Source organism: Pyrus communis, chromosome 14, assembly GCF_963583255.1.
Source record: "Pyrus communis chromosome 14, drPyrComm1.1, whole genome shotgun sequence".
In the NCBI taxonomy this organism is placed as follows: Eukaryota; Viridiplantae; Streptophyta; class Magnoliopsida; order Rosales; family Rosaceae; genus Pyrus; species Pyrus communis.
In genome coordinates this window covers 8,996,096-9,018,265 of record NC_084816.1, presented here as the reverse complement: position 1 = coordinate 9,018,265, position 22,170 = coordinate 8,996,096, and the positions used below count along the sequence as shown (strand labels likewise).

At 37.6% G+C, this 22,170-nt stretch overlaps 1 protein-coding gene across 1 annotated transcript; it reads left to right on the top strand.

The window, feature by feature from the left end:
* Positions 1-10,323: 10,323 nt before the first annotated feature.
* LOC137716559 (probable CoA ligase CCL7) lies at positions 10,324-13,907 on the top strand. Its single transcript, XM_068456013.1, has 6 exons — positions 10,324-11,401; positions 11,893-12,082; positions 12,817-12,962; positions 13,220-13,287; positions 13,369-13,471; positions 13,549-13,907. Exons 1-6 carry the CDS (start codon positions 10,385-10,387, stop codon positions 13,660-13,662), a joined length of 1,638 nt encoding a protein of 545 aa, XP_068312114.1. The 5' UTR covers positions 10,324-10,384; the 3' UTR covers positions 13,663-13,907.
* Positions 13,908-22,170: the final 8,263 nt, after the last annotated feature.

The window sequence follows — 22,170 nt, the reverse complement described above, 5'->3', positions numbered from 1 at the left end:
ATCTTCATTTTGATATATTATGGGTTGAATTTGGTTAAGAAACGATTGAGTTACGAAGTTTTGAAAATTGACCAAACTTCCGGCCAAGAGCTCCGGGACACTTAACAGAGATTTAACAGAATGACCAAAATAATGAATGGTGGACAATCTCAGGGACCATTTCTATTGATTTTCAATCTCATTAACCAAAGTTATGTGTTATGTAAATCTTAGGGACCATTTTGGCTAAAAAGCCTTTTTTTTTCTTTTTTTTTTTTTTTTGTGGAAACCTTATGGATGATTTTTTGTCTTTAAGAGAAATGATGGGTAGAACAAATTTGCATACTAAATGTCACTAATACAATGATAATTTTAGGGGTAGACATGGTTTGGTTCTGTGCAATTTTGGGGTAAAATTAAGATATAACTTTTTGCAGTTCAGTTTGGTGGTTTTGAAGCCTGAATGGAAATGGATCAAATCGTTTGGTTGCGGTTCGGTTTGGTTTCAGTCAGTTTTAGTCTGATTTTAGATCATTTGTAACTAAATGCTTTATGCCTTTAATAGAGCGCAATTGAAGAAAATTCATGATCAACACACTAAATTCAATTTGAAATAAAGTTCAACGTCAAAACCGCTTATGGCATTACTTTAGTACAACCCAATTGAAAAATTAATTTTACCATTCTAGAACTTAAGTTCAAACAAACTTCAGTGTCAAAATGTCTTATGGCATTAATAGTACAACTTGAAAAAACAAATTATTCATGCAACTCAACAAAACAGTTTTGGTGTTTTAACTTTCAAGTGACTACGCCGAGATGCATAGAGCAGGATGACTATGTCGGGTTTTTTGTTTGATTAAAGATAAGTCAATTGGTGGTGGTGGATGACGTTGAGATATATGGAGTAAAACGATTGTGGCAACGAAAATTTGGGAAAAAGGTGAACTCGTATCGCCTCGAAATCGTGACCAAACAGGGAGAACTTAAGGTGGGTCTTGTTTAAAGGGATGAGAGGAGATAGATGGTGGTGTTGGCAAGCTGATTTGAGGCCGATAATGGCCGGAAAATCGGCTTAATAATGCTGCCAGTAATAGGGTCAGCCCAAGAGTCGGACATGGGATCCGGGTTCTGACCAGACCAGCCTTCTTTCGTTACAACTCTAATTCGGCAACAGTTTTTGCCTACGCGTGTGGGATTGAGCTCTATCCAACCAACTCAAGAGTTACCCAAAAGGTTGAGTAAATTGGAAATGAAAAAAATACCTCTCAATACACTTTTCTCAAAAAGTAGTGTTACACTTACTATCTATTTGTTCCATTATTTAAACCATGTTTCTAATAGAGCTAGATCCTATCAGCACATGTAGGATCCATCTCTATAGAGAGATGGTACAAATGATGGCCCAAATAGATGGTAAGAATTACATTTTTGTTTCTTAAAATAAGAGAATCTAACGAACTAGCTTTAATTTAAACCTCCGAAAAACTTCAAAAGTGAAATCAAATACTAAAATATGGGATGAAAATCACAACCTCACCGTTTTCTACTGTGGATTCATCTTTTATTCTAGTCATTTGGAAGTTGCCAATGGTTGGGCGGCTTAAGGTTAATATTGATGGGTCTTGAGCCAACGCACGTGTTGGATTTGGGAGATGTTTTTCGCTCATTGGAGAGCGGGGCACTTGGTGTTTTTGCATTTAAGGTAGATTCTAAACATATAGTCAAGAAAGTGTCTACCTTGCTTATTGATGAAGGTAACGATGGTAAGGCTTGAAAGGTTTCTACATATGTTACGAAAAATACATGGATAATCGATTTTAGTGCTACTAAACATATGACTTGTGATTATAGACAAGTACGAGCCTTAAAACCATCTATCAAAATTGTCGTGAGTGTTGCCAATAGTAATGTTGCCCTCACTATCAGGGAATGCTCTGTTTCCCTTTCTGATACCCTTGATCTTGATACCATACTTGTTGTTCCTTTTTTTTATTATTATAATTTATTATTTGTTGCGCAAATAAATGTCGCCCTATATTGTCTTGTGATTTTTTGGCCTTATTTTTGTGCTTTTAATGACATTCGAACTCACGAGACAATTGGTATGGTATTAGAAAGTGAAAGATCTACTACTTGGACTTGACATCGAACAATACTTCAATCTTGACTCAAGTTCTTGCTATGAAATGATCTCAGAGGGGAGAGGAACAGAGCTTCGGAGGTTTGGTTGTGGTATCGTTGACTTGGACATGCATCTTTCGGTTGTTTACCGAGGTTGTTTCCTAGCCTGTTTATTAAGGATGATGCTTCTAGCTTTAAATGTAGTGTTTATGAACTGGCTAAGGTTCATCGTACTTTGTTCCTGTCCAATTTAAATAAAAGTTCCGTTCAATTTATGATAATTCATTTTGATGTTTAGGGACCATTTAAGATTGCTACATTTGGTGGTGCTCATTAGTTCATTACTTGTATTGATGATTGCACATGTATGACTTGGGTTTGCTTGAAGTCAAAAAGTGAAGTTACTTCTTTGTTTCAGTAGTTTCAAAAGGAAGTTTTACTAGTTGGATAATGTTATTTATTAAAAGTGAATGAAGACATTGGGATAAAGTCTTTAAAGTTAAGGACTGAAAAAAAAAAAAAAAAAAAAAAAAAAAAAAAAAAAAAAGACATTCATGGTACTATAGGATGCAAGAAAGAGGATATTTTTTGCTCTTGTCATCTATTTGAATATAATGGATTTCTTTGTTGACATGCTATGGGTATACTCCAATCTTTGGGAATTTTTCATATCCCACCTCAATATATTTTAGAAGATATAAGAGTGTGAGAAGCATGTATACCACCAGAAAGTCTACTCCAAAGGATGTTCAGTAAAAAAAATGCATTTCAAGGAATTGTTCCAATAAGCTACTAAGTTGAGTGAGGAAAGGTCATTATCACAAAAGAGTTGAAATTGCATATATTGCATTACAAGAAGCCTTGGCAAGATGTACAATGACAAATCAATCTCTAAAAAGCTAGGGAGAAGTATCTCAACGTGATATACATGACATTGATGATGAGAATATGCACAACATGTATGCAATGTCAGTGCTTAACCCACAAGTATTGACACGCCCCGATCCCGATATCCCTTCTAATACCAGGATGAGCACGTGCTGGCTGACACCCGGGAATGACGAAGCCATTTTAAACATGTCTATAACTAAAACATACAATTAGAAAGAGATTCACAAATGCATAATCGTGTTCAAAGCATACAACTAATCTAGAATTAAGTGAAAGAATTATGATATAAACCAGAACCCAGGAATAGGTCATACACAAAGGAGGCTCGAGATGCCTAAGCAGAAGTGTCTTGACTTCGGGATTGTGTGCCTTGAATCTAAATCCTGAGGGGGCGCAAAAACATAAAAAAGTAAGTGGACCAAAGTTTATAATAATACTAATAATAGGAAAACCATTTTATTTCTGAACATACAAACCCTCTGTTTTGAAAACATATATAATACTACATATAGTAAGTTTTCTGAAAACTCTAGCATGCCATGCAATTATTTGTAAAACAAGTACGCATAAAACAATTCTCAATAATGGTGATATCGCCTCCCGAAGGCAAATCTGTAAATCTCAACCATAGTGTACTCTCTAGGGGTATCATAGTCGCTTGAAGGCAGCACCAGTCTATCACCAAAGGTAAAGCTGTATGACATTGGGATACGCCAGTGAAGAAACCATGGTTCATCATCCAAAGGTGAAGTTGTACGACTCCAGGTTACGCGCGCATAAGAGGATATATAACATCACACACCGACACTAGCCCTGGGCTAGTGAAGCTGGGGGTATATCATCAATATCAACAACTCTTTATTCACCCAAAAGCAGTACATGTCCATCACCCAAAGGTGAAGCTATACGACACTGGGTTACGCCAGTGAAGAAAACCATGGTCCATCACCCGAAGGTGAAGCTGTATAACTCCGGGTTACACCGGAGAAGAGGTATATACATAAATCTCCTCAACTATGTCCTATGGCCATAGATGTCTACATACCCGTGTTGTGTGGATGTGTTGTATGATAACCCACTAGATAAGCACAAAAAACATATCTCAAAATCTCATATCAAATCCGAAGTTCAAAAGCTCAAAGCCTTATCTCATCAATCCATGATAGCACATATTCATAAATTCGTAAAATAAATCATATTCGCAAATCCATAGAATTTCATATACGAAAATTCAACCATTCATAATCTTTCATAAAACATAAGTTCGATAAATCATAAATATTCCGTAAAAGCAATTTAAATAAATCATAAGTATGAAAATCTGTAAAACATATTATAAATCATGCTCATTTCATGAAATATGCAATGCATGCAAGCCTAAGAGTTTATAAATATATACAATTTAAGAAGGGGTCCACTCACAAATATTTTATTGTCCGGAAGTCGCTCGAACTAGCGAGGATGGTGTCACTTCCCACAAACGCACCTAACCACATATAGAGGCCATTTAGTAAAACTCTACCAAAACGATAAAATTTAGGAAAATGGATAGCAGAATTGGAATTAGGACATCGAAATTAGCCTAGGAGGGGTCCTGGCCGAAATCCGAAAAAGTCAACCCAAAAGTCAATGTTGACCGGTCAACGATCAACGAAAGTCAACGAGTCGGGTCAACGGGTCGTCGGGTTGGGTCGAGATGCAGGGTTGGATCCAGTTTGGATATGGGTTCTAAGCTTAAAGGAATAGACCGGATTAGGCTAAAAGGCCAATGGTTGGGCCGAGTTTAAGGATTGGGCTTGGGCTAAGGTTAATGAATTAGGCCTGGGTAAATGGGTTTGTGGATTGGGCCGGATACAAATTAAATTTGGGTATGGTTTAAAGGTGCAACCCGAATTAGCTCGCGGGTCACCGGACCCATCGAAGAAGAAAACCAGACTTTTGGCCGAGGAAATTTCCCAAGCTCTGGTGGAGTTCGATTCCTAACTATTTTTTCAGAGATTTTATGTCAAAATGAAGCTAAGGCAAAGAGAAGTAAGGATTTACCAATTCCATGACTAGCCGTAGCCGGAAAGTGGCTCGGAATACCCTACAAGAATCCTTAAAACTTCTAAAAATTCATCCTACAACGCAATCCACAAAGGCTTAAGGTGATCTATGAACTTACCTTTGTCAGAGGTGGTGAGAACTCACCGGAGTAGGATTCAAAACAGTAGGGGTACCGTTGTGCAGTGAGGGAATGGGAAGAAGAGACCTTTGTTGATTAGAGATTCTGATGAAGAGGTCTCGAGGGTGGTGGGGTCGCTGGAGTGTGACCCACGATGAGGATGGTCTAGTCGTCACTGCGATGCTCATGTGCATGTGTGTGTGTTCACAGAGAATAAAAGAGAGAGAGAGAGAGAGAGTTGAGATGAGAGATGAGAGCTGAAGCAGTTTAAGGGAATAAGGGTGATGGTGGTGAGGTAGTTGCTATTGTTGTATGTTTGTATGTGTGTGTGTGATGCTCGGGAGTGGAAAAGAGAGTGAAGGAATAGCTGAGAAAGTTCTAAAGATAGTGAATGGAGAGAGAAAGAAGCTTACAGGATAAAAAGAAGAATGAGAGAGTTCTAGAGAGAGAGATAGAGATGTCACAAGACTTAAAGAAACACCCTAGAAAATGGGGGAAGACATTGCCACATGTCACCATCCCAATGGTCCATGATAGGGAAGTATCTTCCATTGTAAAATTACCAAAATATCTGTATCCTTCCTAGTCCCATAAAACCTTCATTTTAGCTCCAATTTCGATTCCACAAGCGTCCACACGTTCGTAGCGACGAGTGTTACAAGGGTACGCCAAGGGAATGAATCTCACGTGACATGGCAAGGCGATCACCAAAGTCAATGTTTTGCCTCGAAAGGCATTTTCGTAATTTCATGTTTTAAAATTATAAAAACCGTGATAATTGGGGACGGGTCGTTACAAGTATCAAAGAAAAAAGGAGCACTTAAGGTAATTTCCAACCGAAAGAGCTAAAACATAGCCTCATCTAGAATTATAACCTTGTAAAAAAATAATTTTTTAAATAAATAGTGTCAGGTCAGACTCATGTACCATCTCCAACCGAATGGGCTAAACATAACCCCTTAATAATGTATTAGTTAATTTAATTAAACTATTGTTGGATGTTTACAAATCTAACCGTTGAATTTCTATCAATTATTGCAACTGAGAAGCTGGGTCTTGTAAAAAGGATAAGAAGAGGGCTCCATTTGGCCAACCTGATGTCCCTTTGGCCAAATAATGGCCTAGAGGGTTTTGTAAAATTATAACCCAGTCACTCGATTGGAGATGAGTTTTTCGGCAAATCAGGCTTTTTTTGTTTTTTTGTTTTCATTTTTTTAACTTTAGCCCCTTTATTGGAGATGGCCCCGCTATTGGAGAATACAAAAAGGAATAGAAAGATATGGCCATTTTGATCACATTACACCAACAAAACAAGATCAATGTACCATTTAGAACTTTATTGTTTTCTTTTATCATTTATTAATATTATTTTTGATCTAGTTATAATTTCCATTAACATAATTCTTCTTTCTTTTATTTATTGAGCTTAGCTAGAGGTGGATATGTGCTTGACAACTCACAAAGATCTGTGCTTGATAACTCACAAACATCTTACAGAGATTTCACATATTTTTAAATTGTATTTTACCTTATAATTATGGATGGTAACTAATTACATGAAAATTTAATGTATTTATTTACCATCCATAATTATAAGGTAAAATGCAAGGTAATGGCATGAAAATATCATTTAATTATTTAAATTATTATCGTCTCACTCTTCATTTGACGTTTGAGTTCTCTATGACAATTTCTAATTGTTTTTGTTTTTTAAGAAATGGGTCCCATCTTGTATTGAAGTCCTCTACAATTTGAGGTTTTCATGTGGGCTTCATCTTGTATTGAAGTCTTCTACCATTTGAGTTTTTTCATGAACACATTTATTTCTTTTTTATTTTTTAATGAAGTAGGCCTCAGCTTATATTGAAGATGGGATGAAAACACAACATGTCTAGCGAGTCCTGCTAGACTTGCTTTGCTAGTGAGTCCAGCTAGCAATTCCCATTGTTTAAAGATAAATGCTAAGGAGACTGCATTTTAGACAACTTTCCAAAGTCTCTCCCTCTTCTCTCCCTCGCCAAGGTCTATACACACAAAATCTGGTTCTAGTCGCCAGCCCCTTCTTGGTTGGGGTTGGTAGCAACCTTTAAATTTACATTTCCTGCAACTCTAGACTTTCCTTACTTTCCTTGCTTTACTTTTGGTCCTTGTATCTGGTGATTTTGCATCTAAGGTCAATCTCAATTTCCTTGAGCTCTGTCTTAGTTTCCTTGGGCTGTGTCTCAGTTTGTGGTGGTTCTCGTCTCAGATTCGAGATTCATGCTTTTTTCCACTCCAGTGGTTGTTCCTAGCTGCGAGTCACCTTCTCAGCCTCAGCCACTTAACTCATCTGTGTTTCCTCCATCGATGTCATTAGGAGACATACTTTGGGTTTGGGTGGCTCTTAGGTATGGTTTGGCATTGAGGTGCTTAAAAAAAAAAAAAGATGCTTATTTTCAAAGTTTTTATGTTGAAGGTGTTTGGTAAACTAAAAAAAAAAAGGATATTTTGGAAGCTACTGTGAGAATAAGCTGAAATCATCAGAAAAGCTGAAATAGCTAAATGCTGCTTTGGAAAACTGGCTTTTTTTCAAAGCACGCAGAGCTACAGTGCTCCCTTAATGAAACTTTCTAAAGTCCAATAACACCCTTAAACCAGAAACGGTGCTCCTTCGCCGATCTCCACAAAACCCAGAAACCCACCAGAAACGGATTTGCCGATCTACACAAGAAATGGAAACATAGAAACCCACCAGACTACCACAGCCAAAACCGATAATCGCAAAAAAAAAGAAGCATAAAACTCTCATTTTTCCTCTGTTACTTCAAGAATCTGTAGACAAAAAGAACAACAACAATTCAATTTCTCCTTCTCCAAAGTTTACAACTTTGAATTTGTTTCAAATCAGAAAAAAGAAAATGAGGAGGAGGTGGAAGAGATAACGTTGAGTCGCTGCTTGCAGAAGGAAGAGAGGCTAGATTGGAGACATCGGGAAGAAGAGGATTGAGTCATTGCCTCCTTTATCCATCTTCAATTTCTTCTTCTTTAAAGTTTACAACTTGGAGACAACGAGAGGAAGAGAGGCTGGATTGGAGACAGCGAGAAGCGAAGCGAGGCTGGACTTGAGTCGCTGCCTCTATTATCCATCGCTCGCAGAGGATTGGATGGGTGAAGCAAAGCGGTCTTGCTCCAATGGTAGTTACCATGTCGGCTAGATGAAGAAGAATGAGGAAAACAAAAAAGATGAAGAAGAAGCAGAAGCAGAGAAAAAAAAATAAAGATAAAAAATTGGGGAGTAGGGGAGAGTCGGGAGACTTCTACGTAGATTATTAACAAATGAAGATGGATAAAAGAAAGATAGGAGACTTCTAGAGAGACTATTAATAAATAAAAGACATGGATTATTAATAAATGAAGATGGATAAAAGAAAGATAGGGCTGGTTTATTATTTTACATTTAACATTATACTCATTTTATACCTTTTTTGGTCATTTCATACAATCACAGCTGTTTTACATAAAAGTTTACCAAACACTATCATACTGCTTTTTTTTTTTTTTTTTTTTTTTCCAAAAGCACTTTTACAAAAAAAGTTTACCAAACACTCTGTTGCTTTATTTCACAATTGCTTATTCTCACAGCACAGCAGAAGCAGTTTTTTTTCCAAAGCACAGCAATACCAAACCAACCCTTAAAGTGTTTTTAGCACTATTTGGTATGACTATGGGAGCGCTCATAGCACGAGTGGTTTTCCACCCCTATTTTCTGTTTCATCTAGTTGGTTTGTTAGGCTTTCTTCTCAATGACAGCAGCTTTGCGATGGTGGTGTGGCTACTTGGGTGGCAGCGGCTGGTCCCTCTTTCCAGATCTAGGTTTTATGTTTTAGTGTGTTATAGGCTCTCTTGTTGGGTTTTTTCCCTTGTACTTTATTTGTTTGTACTTTTGCTTGCTTGGTTGTTTTGGTCTGTGTACGGACTTTCCTAACCTTGTATTAGCCTTTGTTTAATGAATTTCACTTATTTTGATAAAAAAAAAATGTTAAGGAGACTGTCTCAAAGTGAAACTCTCGGACTCTCGCCATCTCATGTTTTTAGTATAATATTTTATAATGTTGACACAAGAATTGTGCCCAAACATAAGGTAGTGGAGAGTCTATGGAGAGTTCCACTTTTGATAAAGTCTTGTTAGCATTTCTCCTATTTAAAAATGGGAAAAATATAGTAATGAATCTATATTTATCATAATTCATTACTCTACTACCACTTACTTCAAAGTTTTCACTTGTAGTATATTTTTGTCTTAACAAGAAATAATAAGGAGACTTTCTCAAAAGTGGAATTCTTCATAGATTCTTTGTCACCCCATATTTTTGGCACAATGTTTTATAATGATGGCATGAAAATTGTTATTAAATTATGAAGTAGCAGAGAATCTATGGAAAATCCACTTTGAGAAAGTCTCCTTAGCATTTCTCTTTGTCTTAAAATAAATATGCAAGAGAGTCTTATTAACATTTCTCTCTGCCTTAAGATTCTCTTTATTCTCCTTCTATTTAAACAGACACGAATAAGCCATATAAAAATAGGAAAACTAATGAAAAGTGCTTGAAAACTTTGAGTTTTAACTATAAGGACAAAATAAAGGGTAAAGTGAATAGTATCAGGATTGACTTTTTATTATAAAAATATGATTTTTTGTTAATATAAACAGTACCGTCGACATTTCGTTAAAACTCTTTATAAAAATACTTTATATAAGACAAAATGAATAGTGTGGAAAGAGAAGAAGGAAATCATAAGAGGGAGAATTCTATCATTTTCTATTTACCGCTGCACAGATCCCTTCAGTTTCCCCGCCCATCTGCTATTTTCCCGATCACTTTTGAAAGCAAAAGATCAAAAAATAAAAAATTTAAAAAATATAAAAATTTAAAATCCATCATCATATTGGATAATGTTAAGAGATTAAATTTACAAACTAAATGATATGTCATTAATAGGTATAAACATGTTTATCAACGTTTCCAAAACTTATCTATAAATTTATTCTTCCTCGTATTATCTTTTATTTTATTAGAAAAAGAAAACAGAAAGTTCCCGATCATGCATGTCGATACAAACCAAGTAACTTCTATCCCACACACGTCGCCATTTCTCCATTCCTCTTTTGGCTCGTGGTCAAATTGTTGTAAGTCGACTCGAAACAACTCAAACTTACCCATTTGGAACTTCTCCACCGTAACCCCAATGGAGAAATCTGGGTACGGCAGAGATGGCATTTTCCGGTCACTCCGGCCGCCGCTTGTCCTGCCCAGAGACCCAAATCTCTCAATGGCCTCCTTCCTCTTCAGAAACTCCTCCTCTTACTCCCACAAGCCAGCCCTCATCGAAGGCGAGTCCTCCGAAACCCTTACCTTCTCACAGTTCAAGTCCAAAGTTATCCAGGTCTCCCATGGCTTAATCCATCTGGGAATCAAGAAAAACGACGTGGTCCTCATTCTCGCCCCCAACTCAATCCAATTCCCCATTTGTTTCCTCGGGATTATTGCGTCCGGCGGTATTGCCACCACCTCGAATCCCCTCTACACTGTTTCAGAGCTGTCCAAGCAAGTCCGGGACTCTAATCCTAAGCTGGTTATAACACTCCCGGAGCTCTGGGATAAAGTCAAGGGCTTTAATCTCCCAACAGTGTTCTTAGTGTCAAAGGGCTTATCGGGGAAATCCCACGTTGGATCAACCTCAAAGATTCTAACTTTCCATGACTTGATCGAATCTGCTCGGTCTCTGTCCGATTTTCCATCGGTTAACATTAAGCAGACCGACACAGCTGCCCTGTTGTACTCTTCAGGTACAACAGGGCACAGCAAAGGGGTAGTTTTGACACATAAAAATTTCATTGCCTCGTCTCTAATGATCACAATGGATCAAGAACTTGCTGGGGAGATGCACCATGTGTTTCTCTGTGTTCTGCCAATGTTCCATGTGTTTGGGCTGGCAATTATCACCTGTGCGCAGCTGCAGAAGGGCAATGCTGTGGTGTCGATGGCGAGATTTGATCTCGAGAAGACTTTGATGGCTATTGAGAAGTATAAGGTGACACACTTTTGGGTTGTGCCTCCTATAGTGCTTGCCCTGGCGAAAAACAGTATGGTTAAGAAGTTTAACCTTTCGTCGTTGAAGCATATCTGTTCAGGGGCAGCTCCCTTGGGGAAAGAGTTGATGGAGGAGTGTGCAAAAAAATTTCCTCAAGGTGTAGTAGCTCAGGTACTTAATTATCATGCTTGTTTTGATTGTTTTTAACTTGTAAGTGTGATTAATTCGAATGGTTCGGTTATTTGATGATATCGACATTGTGTTTAGAGTTTGGTATTTGATTGAACCAAATGGCTATAGGCTACATTTTCTTGAACTAAATGCAAATTTTCAAGCAGTCATGGGTTAGGCGAGTTGGCTAAGGCACAAACCTTTCTGCACCCAAGTTCGAATCCCCCTTTCATAGATTATAGTAGTTTAGAATATGGTTTGTCAACGATGAAAAAGGTGCAAGTTTCTAATGTGTGTGAAATATTGGAAAAATTCAAGTTAGAAGTAATTGAAAGTGGACGGCTACTTAACCCAAAATTCAATTCATGTGAGCTGAGAAAATTGGGTGCGGTAGAGGTTTTGAACCGAGTTTTGCTAAGTTAAGGTTTTTTCGTGCAGTAGCTAGGAGGATAAAACTTCCTCACTGATTTGGAAGTTTCCTTGTTTTTCAGGGATATGGTATGACAGAAAGCTGTGGAACTATTTCGGTGGAGTGTACGCTGGCAGGGACTCGACATACTGGTTCAACTGGTATGCTTGTTTCGGGAGTTGAATGTCAGATAGTCAGTGTAGATACACAGAAGCCTCAACCTCCTAAACAGTTGGGAGAGATATGGGTTAGGGGCCCTAGTATGATGGCTGGTAAGTGTGTTTGTCAACATTCAAAAATGGTCCTGCACACATGACCATATTAACCGTCTCACAGAAAGAAAATATTCTGCATTTTTATCAGAGAAGTCACATTACTAACGACGGTCCTGCAATTTAATTTGACAGTTCATGGTATCTGAGGTTTATGATTATGATTTTCAGCATCCTCGTTAATTATTAAGATGCAAAGCTCTAGTGATGATGCTTTGTTCATCCCAAGCAGGGCATTGCATTTGCCATATAATAGCATACATCAGCACTGGAGACTCTTCTCCATAAGGATCACGTTCTCTTCCCGCAAAATGTTCACTCTTTTACTCGCCGAAGAGTTGATGCGCAATGCTTCCAAATGTTTCCATCGTGTAAATTTAAGTTGGGTCTGCTGGCTTTAACTAAATACAATGCAATAATAACAATAACAATAACAGAACCATGCAGTAATTTATTTTCGATCTGAATTTCAGTTACCTCGTCGCTTATCTTGTTTAGCTTTGGAAAGTTCTTCCTTTCTGTTTCATTGAGAACTGTCAGTTAAGGATGCCTCGGGTCGGTATAATCTTCAAATATAACAAGCCTGCAAACCTTTGCTGCCTATTTGGTTAAGTCTAATTGGTTTGCCTCTTGTGCAGAACTAGTAGGATATTTGTTCAAGTTTATTTAGCGTTTCGTAGGTTTTTGCTATAATCATTCATATGATAACACCATGATTGTTAAACTCATTTCAGGGTATTTCAACATGCCGGAGGCCACCAACGAGACTATAGATAAAAATGGTTGGGTACATACAGGAGATATTGGATACATTGATGAAAACGGACTACTTTATGTAGTTGATCGAATCAAAGAGCTTATTAAGTATAAAGGTTTCCAGGTAAATTATTTTGCTAGAGTTTATACAATTGCTACATGAAATTTCTGCTGGTTGTCCCTGCAAATTTTGTAGCTATTTTTTATGCATTACAAAACACTGCCATGCTAGTTTTCCTTTAACGTAATTGTCTCTGCAACTAGAAGTTAATTAATATCTTTCTGTTTGCTTTTTTTCGGAATGGATACATACGCTCTCCGCATATGTAATTCTATTCAACCATCCTTTCTTTGTTCTCTTGGTCCTTGGTCCTCTGCTAGGTGGCACCAGCTGAACTTGAAGGGCTGCTAGTTTCTCACCCAGAAATATTAGATTCAGTTGTCATCCCGTAAGTTTGACACATACAAAATTTGTCCTGACCGCCTCATGTTGAACTTAATTTTACGATGGGTTTATTTTCGTCCTGCAGGCTTCCTGATGCTGAAGCTGGTGAGGTCCCCGTTGCTTATTGCGTGCGCACGCCAAATAGTTCTCTGACTGAAGAAGATGTCAAGAGCTTTATTGCTAATCACGTAAGTAGGAAATTTCAAAGAAGGATTATTTGGAATCCAAATCGATTTCCTTGATAACGAAATTGCTCTTGTGGCAGGTTGCATCTTTCAAACGACCACGAAGAGTAACATTCATAAAGAGTGTCCCCAAGTCAGCATCAGGCAAAATCCTCAGAAGAGAGCTCATCGAGAAAGTGCGGTCGAAAATATGAAATTGTATCATGGAACTCCTCATTGATCTAATGTTTCCTTCTATCTGGAAGACTAGTTTGTAGAGGAACACTACATGTTCCATAACGAGTATACATACTTTTCGGTGATCCCATCTCCAACACGTGTGTCTGCAAGCGTGCGCTGTCCGATGCAACAAACGCACACTAAAAGAGTAACTTTACAATGGATCTATGTAAGGAAAAAAACATGCTGTATATTTCCATTCATGATAAAAATAAAAATACAACCAAAAAATTGTTCAATTTAGTCGCAGCAGAAATATTCTTTTTTACAGTAAATTTGACGGAAAGAATCAATGATTTTTATTTTATTTTTAATCCTAACTCATTTCAATCGTTAGTTGAAGCACAGTTTACTACTAACTAATTTTCCCAAACTGCCAATCAATGTTACAAATAATTTAATATCATTGTTTATACGTTGGTAACACTATTCTGTGGAGAGATATTAGCCAATTTCTCTTATGAACTCTTATACTTATTCAACTCTCCCTTATGGTTAAATTTTTTGAATTTTCCATCCAACATTCCATTAACTTTTGCCGCATTTACAACTTCAAAGAGTAGAAAAATCATTTTTTCTCAATTCATATATTTTTTTTTCCTTTCTTTAAATTTTTACTCTCTCTCTCTCTCTCTCTCTAAAACTCTCTTACACGGTCAGGCCATGGACGAGACCTTTATCATTTCCAAACTTGAACGCCCCTCCTCAAACAATCAACCAGATCGGTGAAATCGGATCCCAAATTTGTGTTACATGTGGAAAAAAGAGGGTGTTGATCGAGAATTTGGGTCTCTGGTGGGAGAAATTGTGAGTTCGTGAAATGTGCGGCCATGGATTTAAGGCTAGTGGAGGAGGAGCCTTTGTCAACCAAATACGTAGGGTAAAATCGCAAGATGATAAATCTTTATTTTTCCATTGTTATCAGTGTGGAAATGATGGAAGTCTCCTCCATGGCCTGGTCGTTGATGAGTGGAGAGAGAGAGACAGAGAGTAAACGTTTAAATTTAGAAAAACAAAACTCTGCTAAAATAAGCAAATTGACGTTTTACCCTTTGGAGCAGCAAAGGGTGATAGAGGTTAGCAAAATGTAGGATGGAAAATTCAGAAACTCAACAATAGGGGAAAATTGACTAATTATAAGAGTTTATGGGATAATTGGTGGAAATAAAGTGTATGGGGCATGTGGATTAATTAAGTTCATATTTTGTATATGTGGTACAAGAGTCATAGCTCTATTACTTGTCTTGGTCCTATAGAGAGATCAAATGTAAGGCTGAGGTTGTACAAAATGAGAGAGTGAGATTTCTCTTTATGTACTCGTTGCTGAGCTCATTAGCTCATTGGTGAGAAATGCAATAGACATTCTCCAAAATTCTCTATGTCCTTCTTCATTCTTCCTAGAAATCCAAAAGGGGAAATTTCTCCAAGCTTTATTCTATCTTTATGAAAAATAAAATACAAACACACAAATAATATACACTTTAGCATGGCCTCAGAGCCAGGTTCCATCGGTTAACTGGGCATGGAATCTATGCGATTTCTGATTGAAACAAAGAAGTGAATCGAACCTAGTAAAGCTCGTGTTTCTTTAGATATGTGTCTCACATGGTAAGATCTAGCAGTAGCGAGTTGCGTGCACTAACTACTTATGGCGAAACTATGAATTTTGGAGGATTATGATGAGAACAATACTCAAATGTCATGGGCTATGGGATCTTGTTGAAAAAAGGCTTGAAATTCCAAAATCTAAAAAAAAGTGAAGGATGAACTCATTGTTGAAATTACAGAAAACAAAGACGGATAATGAATAAATTGTAGTTGCAGTGAAAACTTCTTTGAGTGAAAGATTGATGAAGGATGCAAAGGCGTTAGGCCTAATTCAAGGGCTCTCTTAGACGAAATCTTCCTCAGAATCTCCAATGAATAGACTTTGAATGGAGCTTGGGACATCCTACAACAAGAGTTCAAAGGAGATAAGCAGGCTAGAGGTGTAAAATTGCAAGGTTTGTGTTTAGATTTTGAATAAACCCATATGTGTGATGATGAAGCCTTATCTATTTATTTTACTCGATTATTGATCTCATAAACCAAATGAAAAGCTATATAAAAGAGATTCCTAGAGAGGAATGTACAAAAATTGTTAATTAGTTTGCCCATATCTTATGATTCAATATGCTCAGTGATTGAACATTCAAAGAACCTAGATACTATAGAGGTACAAGAGGTTGTTGCCTCATTGAAAGATTTTGAATAGAGGATAGATAGGAACACTGAAAATCACACCGAGAGAGCATTTTCAAGCCTCAGCGTGACTCCCAAACATAATAAGTTTGGTAACCGTCCAAGTCAATACAAGGCATAGAAGAACTAAAAGACAAAAGTGATGAAATGGGAGAACAAACCTATTCAACAACAGAAGAAAAATATTGCAACCGATGCAGCTAAAAACCCTTGCAAATATTGTGATAAGTTACACTTTGCAAAACGTTGGTTTAAACAAACCTATTCAACAACAGAAGAAAAATATTGCAACCGATGCAGCTAAAAACCCTTGCAAATATTGTGATAAGTTACACTTTGCAAAACGTCGGTTTAAAAGAAAATATATGTCAAAATTGTGACTGAAAAAATCGAAAGTGTAGGCTTGAGAATCAGATTGCATAAGCTCAACTCAATTAATTTGAGTGAGGCTTTGACTTCATTTTTATAGAGTTTCAATACAAGAGGTTGTTACATATTTGTTATCCATACAAATATTCATACTACAAAACCTATAACAGATTACAAGAGATAAAGATATGCTATAATCTCTGAGGTTGTGATAATCTTGGACTGGTATTCAAAGGGCTGGAACAGTTTGAAGTGGCAGGAGTTTGAGTTTCAAATTGAGACGAGTCGACTTGCTGAGTTGGCATGATTTGTGACTTAGATTGCTGACTAGGTTTATCACTCCCCCACAAGCTTAATGGGCGTTGTCAAATAAGGAGCTTGGAGAGAAGGAATGAAAAACGAGAAAATGATAACCCTTTGGTTAATAAGTTTGCAAGTTGATCAGCTGTGGCAACATACCCAACTTCGATCTCTTTGCGAACTACTTTTTCCCTGATGTAAGGATAATCAACTTTAATGTGACGCATACATGCTTGATAGATAGGATTGAAGGCAACAACTAAGGCACTGATGTTATCACACCATAAATGTGGAGGAGCAACCGAAAAGTGAAGATCATGGAAGAGATGTTGAATCCATGACAATGTCGTTGAGGTATAAACCATTTGATGATATTCGGCCTTGGTACTAGATCGAGAGACACTTCGCTGCTTCTTAAAACTCCAGGAGATGAGATTGGCACCTAGAAAAATGCAATATCCACTAATGAAACGACGATCATTTGGATCACCAGCATAATCAGCATCGACGAAAGTTGTTAGAGCTAAGGAACTAAGCTTGTAAACAAGATTATGATCATGAGTTCCTTTTAAATAACGAAGTATACGCTTGACTGATGCCCAATAAACTGTAGTAGGAAAGTGCGTTTACTGGCAAAATATAATTAACTGCAAATGCAATGTCGGGACGGGTGAACATTGATAGGAGCATATTTAGGCGACTTAGTTAGCTTGTTTTCTTACATTTATGTTGTTAGTTCATTGTTATTTTAGTATTTTAAGCTATTTTCGTGTGTTTATAGGTCCGTATGGCTAAAGTAGCAAGAAGGTGCATTTTGGAGCAAAATTGGACTTGGAATGGATAGCATATGCTTAAAGCAAAAGGAATGGACGAAATTGAAGGATTCCTAATCAAAGAAGGATTCCTAATCAAAGAAGGTTTCCTACTTGAAGTAGGAAAGTTAAGCCAAGGTTTCCTATTTTGGTTTGACCTTTCCTAATCCTAAATGTCCTTAAGTTCCAGTAACATTGAAGGTCTCTTATGCATTTTGGGACACAAACTAAAACTTCCTTGCACCATTCTAGCCCTTGCCGTACCCACCTTACCATTTCCTCTTTTTGCCGTGCAATGGAATTGTTTCTTCCCTATTTTGTGTACCAAGATCACATTCCCTTTTTATCCTAGTCAATGATGCACCTTACATTCCTATTTTATTCTAAATCCTTGCCTAATTTCAGCCTTAAAACACATTCCCTTTCCTTTCGAATTGTTTTGTTCCGAAGCAAAGATATCCACGGGGCGGTTCGTCCTATTCAGATATTCACGACCAAGAAGTACTGGATTCTCTTTCGGATAGGCCCTGAAAGGAGAAGGAAGGCTGGAATGCCAACAGGCGTCTATTATTGAATTCAATTTCATAATAGAAATAAATTAATTTTTTGTTATCTCTTCATTATTTAATTTTACCCGAGGGGTTTGAATTAGCCCCTCCCGATCGTATTTTTCTTCCTTGCCGTGGGTTTCCTTCCCTTTTCCCTTGGGATTCTGACTTTAAGTCTCCTTTTCCTTGTGGATTTGGAGTCTAATTCTTTCCTAAACCATTTAATAAAAGTTAAGATATTTTCCCTCAAATATATAACCCTATGCCGCACCCATATACAACCCGATTCACTCATATACACAACCAGCCACCATTCACCCTTATACACCTTAATCCGCAGCCTTCATCTCCTTCCTTAGACCATTCCGTGCTCTTCCCTTCATCATACCTTCAACCACACATCCATACACCATTCCTTTACTTTGCCGCACTCCCTTACCAACCCAAATCCACTCCTAACCCAGAAACACATCCAAAATCATCCCTAAAACCTTTGTACCGTAGCATAGCAAGGAAGAAGAAGAGAAGAAGAAGCCTTGGATGTTTTTGCATTCAAGTTGGATTGTTGGAACATTTTTAGGCGTAATCTATCTTTTGTTTTCAATGTTTAATTCAAGTTTTCTTTGTTTTGTTGTGAACATAAGAGACTAAACCCGTTTTAGCTAGGGGATGCTTGGAAACCATGATTATGTTTGTGATATGAATTTATTAATTCCAGTTGTGATTTCATAAATTATGAATGCAATTTACTTAACCGTTTGATTGAGAACTTATTCTTGTATATTGATTGAGGAGGCCTACTTAGTTTGCATGCTTGAATTTGATGCTAGAATATAAGGGAATTTCATATAATCGTTACAAACTTATATTCACAAGTAGTTAAGGTTGTTTATCACAATCATGTTAAGTTAAATTCCTGGCATGAGTATCATGATGTCATAGTTACGAATGCTTTGTCAATGCTTATGATTTTCATAGAATGTAATGATCTTTGATTGTATCTCTATTATGATGTCATGTAGGGAACTTTTGAAGAATGCTTTGGGTTGTCGAATGATGTCATCTAATCCAATAACTAAAGGAGAATCTGAGGGTTAATTAGTGATGTCACGGTTAATCTGGGGTGTTGAGGTTCATGGTTTATTGAGAAAGCAACTGGAAATCAATTTGTGTTCAAATGTATCATGTGTGGAAAAGAATCCTCTAGCTAGCTAATCATCCATATTTTTTCCCCAAATATGTCCAAACTATCTTTAAGTCTTTAAGTTACTTGTTTTACTTTAAATTCGTCCAAAAACCCAATCCCCTTTACTTTGTTGTGTCTAAATAGCTAGAATCTGTCCAATTTGTGTTTTTAAGTATTTTGAGTCAAAACCAATTCTATTTTCGTCCAAATTAAGTCCTAGAGTCTAGTTTGAGTCTATTTGATTGTTTTGTGTTGTTTTGAGTTTTTTTAGTTTGTTTTGAGTTTTATAAGTCTAGTTAAGAGTCTTTGAGTCTATTTGATTGTTTTTAAGTTTAGTTTTATGTTTTTGAGTTAGTTTTTATTAGATTAGCAATCCCTCCTAATCCCCAGCCTAGAACGATCCCTACTTACATCTTTACTACAATTGTCAATAAGAGGGTTTAATTTGAGTGCTATTATTTATCACATCAAACATGAGGTATTGAAGAGCGCCGACCACACTTTGAAAATTTGTACCATCCGAGAGAGGTTCACCCTCATGTAAACTAAGTTTGCATCTCGGAGCTGCATGTGTGGTCAGAAACTTTGCAATAGCCATGTTGGTTCTCTTAAGAAGATCGAGAATGTACTTGGATTGAGACAAATACATGGCATGAGGAGTACGCTTGATTTCAATGCTGAGAAAATAATTTAAAGGTCCCAAATCCTTCATGGAGAACATGTCGCCGAGTTGAGTAATGAGAGATGAAATCTGTAAGCCATTGTTTCCTGTGATGAGAATGTTGTCAACATACATTAATAAATAAACCACAGTTTTACCATTGAAGTAGGTAAAAAGAGATAAGTCAGCAACGGAAGAAATGAATCCCAGGACTTTAAGATGATGGGAGAAACATTAGAACCAGGCACGGGGTGCCTGTTTTAACCCATAAAGTGATTTACGTAATTGACAAACATGCGAAGGAAACTAAGGATCAACAAAACCTCCAGGTTGACGCATGTAAACTTCCTCAGCTAATGTGCCATGAAAAAAGGCATTTTGTACGTCCAGTTGTCAAATTGGCCACTAGAAATGAAGAGCAATGGACAAGATGATGTGAATAGTATGTCTCGCTGTAATCAAGTCATTCTTGCTGATGAAAACCATTTGCAACAAGGCGAGCTTTAAATCTCTCAATGGAACCATCAGATTTTCATTTAATTTTATACACCCATTTATTTGGTAGTACATTCATTGAAGGATGATAGGGAACTAAGGTCCACGTTCTAGTGCGTTATAATGCATTGAATTCATCTGCCACAGCTGCCCTTCATTCTGGGAATTGTTTTACCTGAGAAAAACAGGTAGGCTCAACATTATCATGAGACAAAATAGTTCGAAATGCAAACTTAGGGTTTGGTTTCCGTATGCCATCCATTGCTCGAGTTATCATACGATGACCATAAGTGGTAGGGTCAGAAGAGGAAGAATCCGAGGATAAACTTGCATCCACAGGTGAAGGTTCTAGAGTGGCAGGCGCTATGGGACGGGATGAAGGAAGAGTTGGGTGAGATATAGGCTCTTGGGGCATGAGGTTGGTGGATGATAGGGTTATAGAGGGTGTTGATGTCACATCCCGACCTGAGCTCCACCACATCCTGAGCTCGACTCCACCATAGCACGATATTGTCCACTTTAGGCCCCGACCACGCCCTTACGGTTTTGTTTCTGGGAACTCACACAAGAACTTCCCAGTGGGTCACCCATCTTGGGATTGCTCTCGCGCGAACTCACTTAACTTCGGAGTTCTTACGGAATCCGAAGCTAGTGAGCTCCCAAAAGGCTTCGTGCTAGGTAGAGATGGGAATATACATATAAGGCTTATAAGATTCACTCCCCTGGGCGATGTGGGATGTTACAATCCACCTCCCCTTAGGGGCCCGATGTCCTCGTCGGCACACGTCCGGCCAGGGATTGGCTCTGATACCAAATTGTCACATCCCAACCCGGGCTCCACCACATCCCAAGCTCGACTCTACCGTAGCACAATATTGTCCACTTTGGGCCCCGACCACGCCCTCACGGTTTTGTTTTTGGGAACTAACAGGAGAACTTAACAGTGTGTCACCCATCTTTGGATTGCTCTCATGCGAACTTGCTTAACTTTGGAGTTCCTACGAAATTCGAAGCCAGTGAGCTCCTAAAAGGCCTCGTGCTAGGTAGAGATGGGAATATACATATAAGGCTTACATGATCCACTTCCTTGGGCGATGTGGGATGTTACAGTTGATGGGCGAGGGGATAATGGTGGTGAGGATAAGACGGGTAAGGTATGGGAAGTTTGTGTGGGATTAGGAGATTGTGGCTGTTACGATGGGTGATAAGGAGGCAGTGGGTCAATGTTTTGGATAAGAGAGGATTCGGGAAGAGTCATAAGTGGAGCGGGAATGGATTCTTTAAATGGCAAACATTTCTCATCAAATAGTACATGGCGTGAATGGAAAATACAACTTGTAGACATATCTAGATAGCGATACCCTTGTTGGTTTACAGAATATCCTATGAAAACATATTTTTTGGATCGAAATTGAAACTTGTTTGTGTTATAAGGATGAAGATATGGGAAGCAGGCACACCCAAAAACCTTTAAAAAAACATATTGAGGAGGTTTGGAAAATAATTTTTGAAAAGAAATCTCATCACCTAAAACTTTGGTGGGTAATCCATTAATTAAATAGTTGGCTGTGTGAAAAGCCTTGTCTCATAAGGACGTTGGTATAGAAGTGTGAGCAAGGAGAGTTAATCCTATTTCGACTATATGACGATGCTTTCTTTCAGAAATTCCATTTTGTTCAGGGTGATGAAGACAAGTGAGCCTATGATTAATTCCATGGTGAGCAAAAAATTGTTTAAAATTATTGTTAACAAATTCACCTTCTCCATCAGATTGAAGTGATTTGATGGTTGTGCTAAACATGTTTTAAACAAGTTTTTTAAAATCCAAAAATTTAGCAAAGACATCAGACTTCAATTTTAAAGGAAATAAC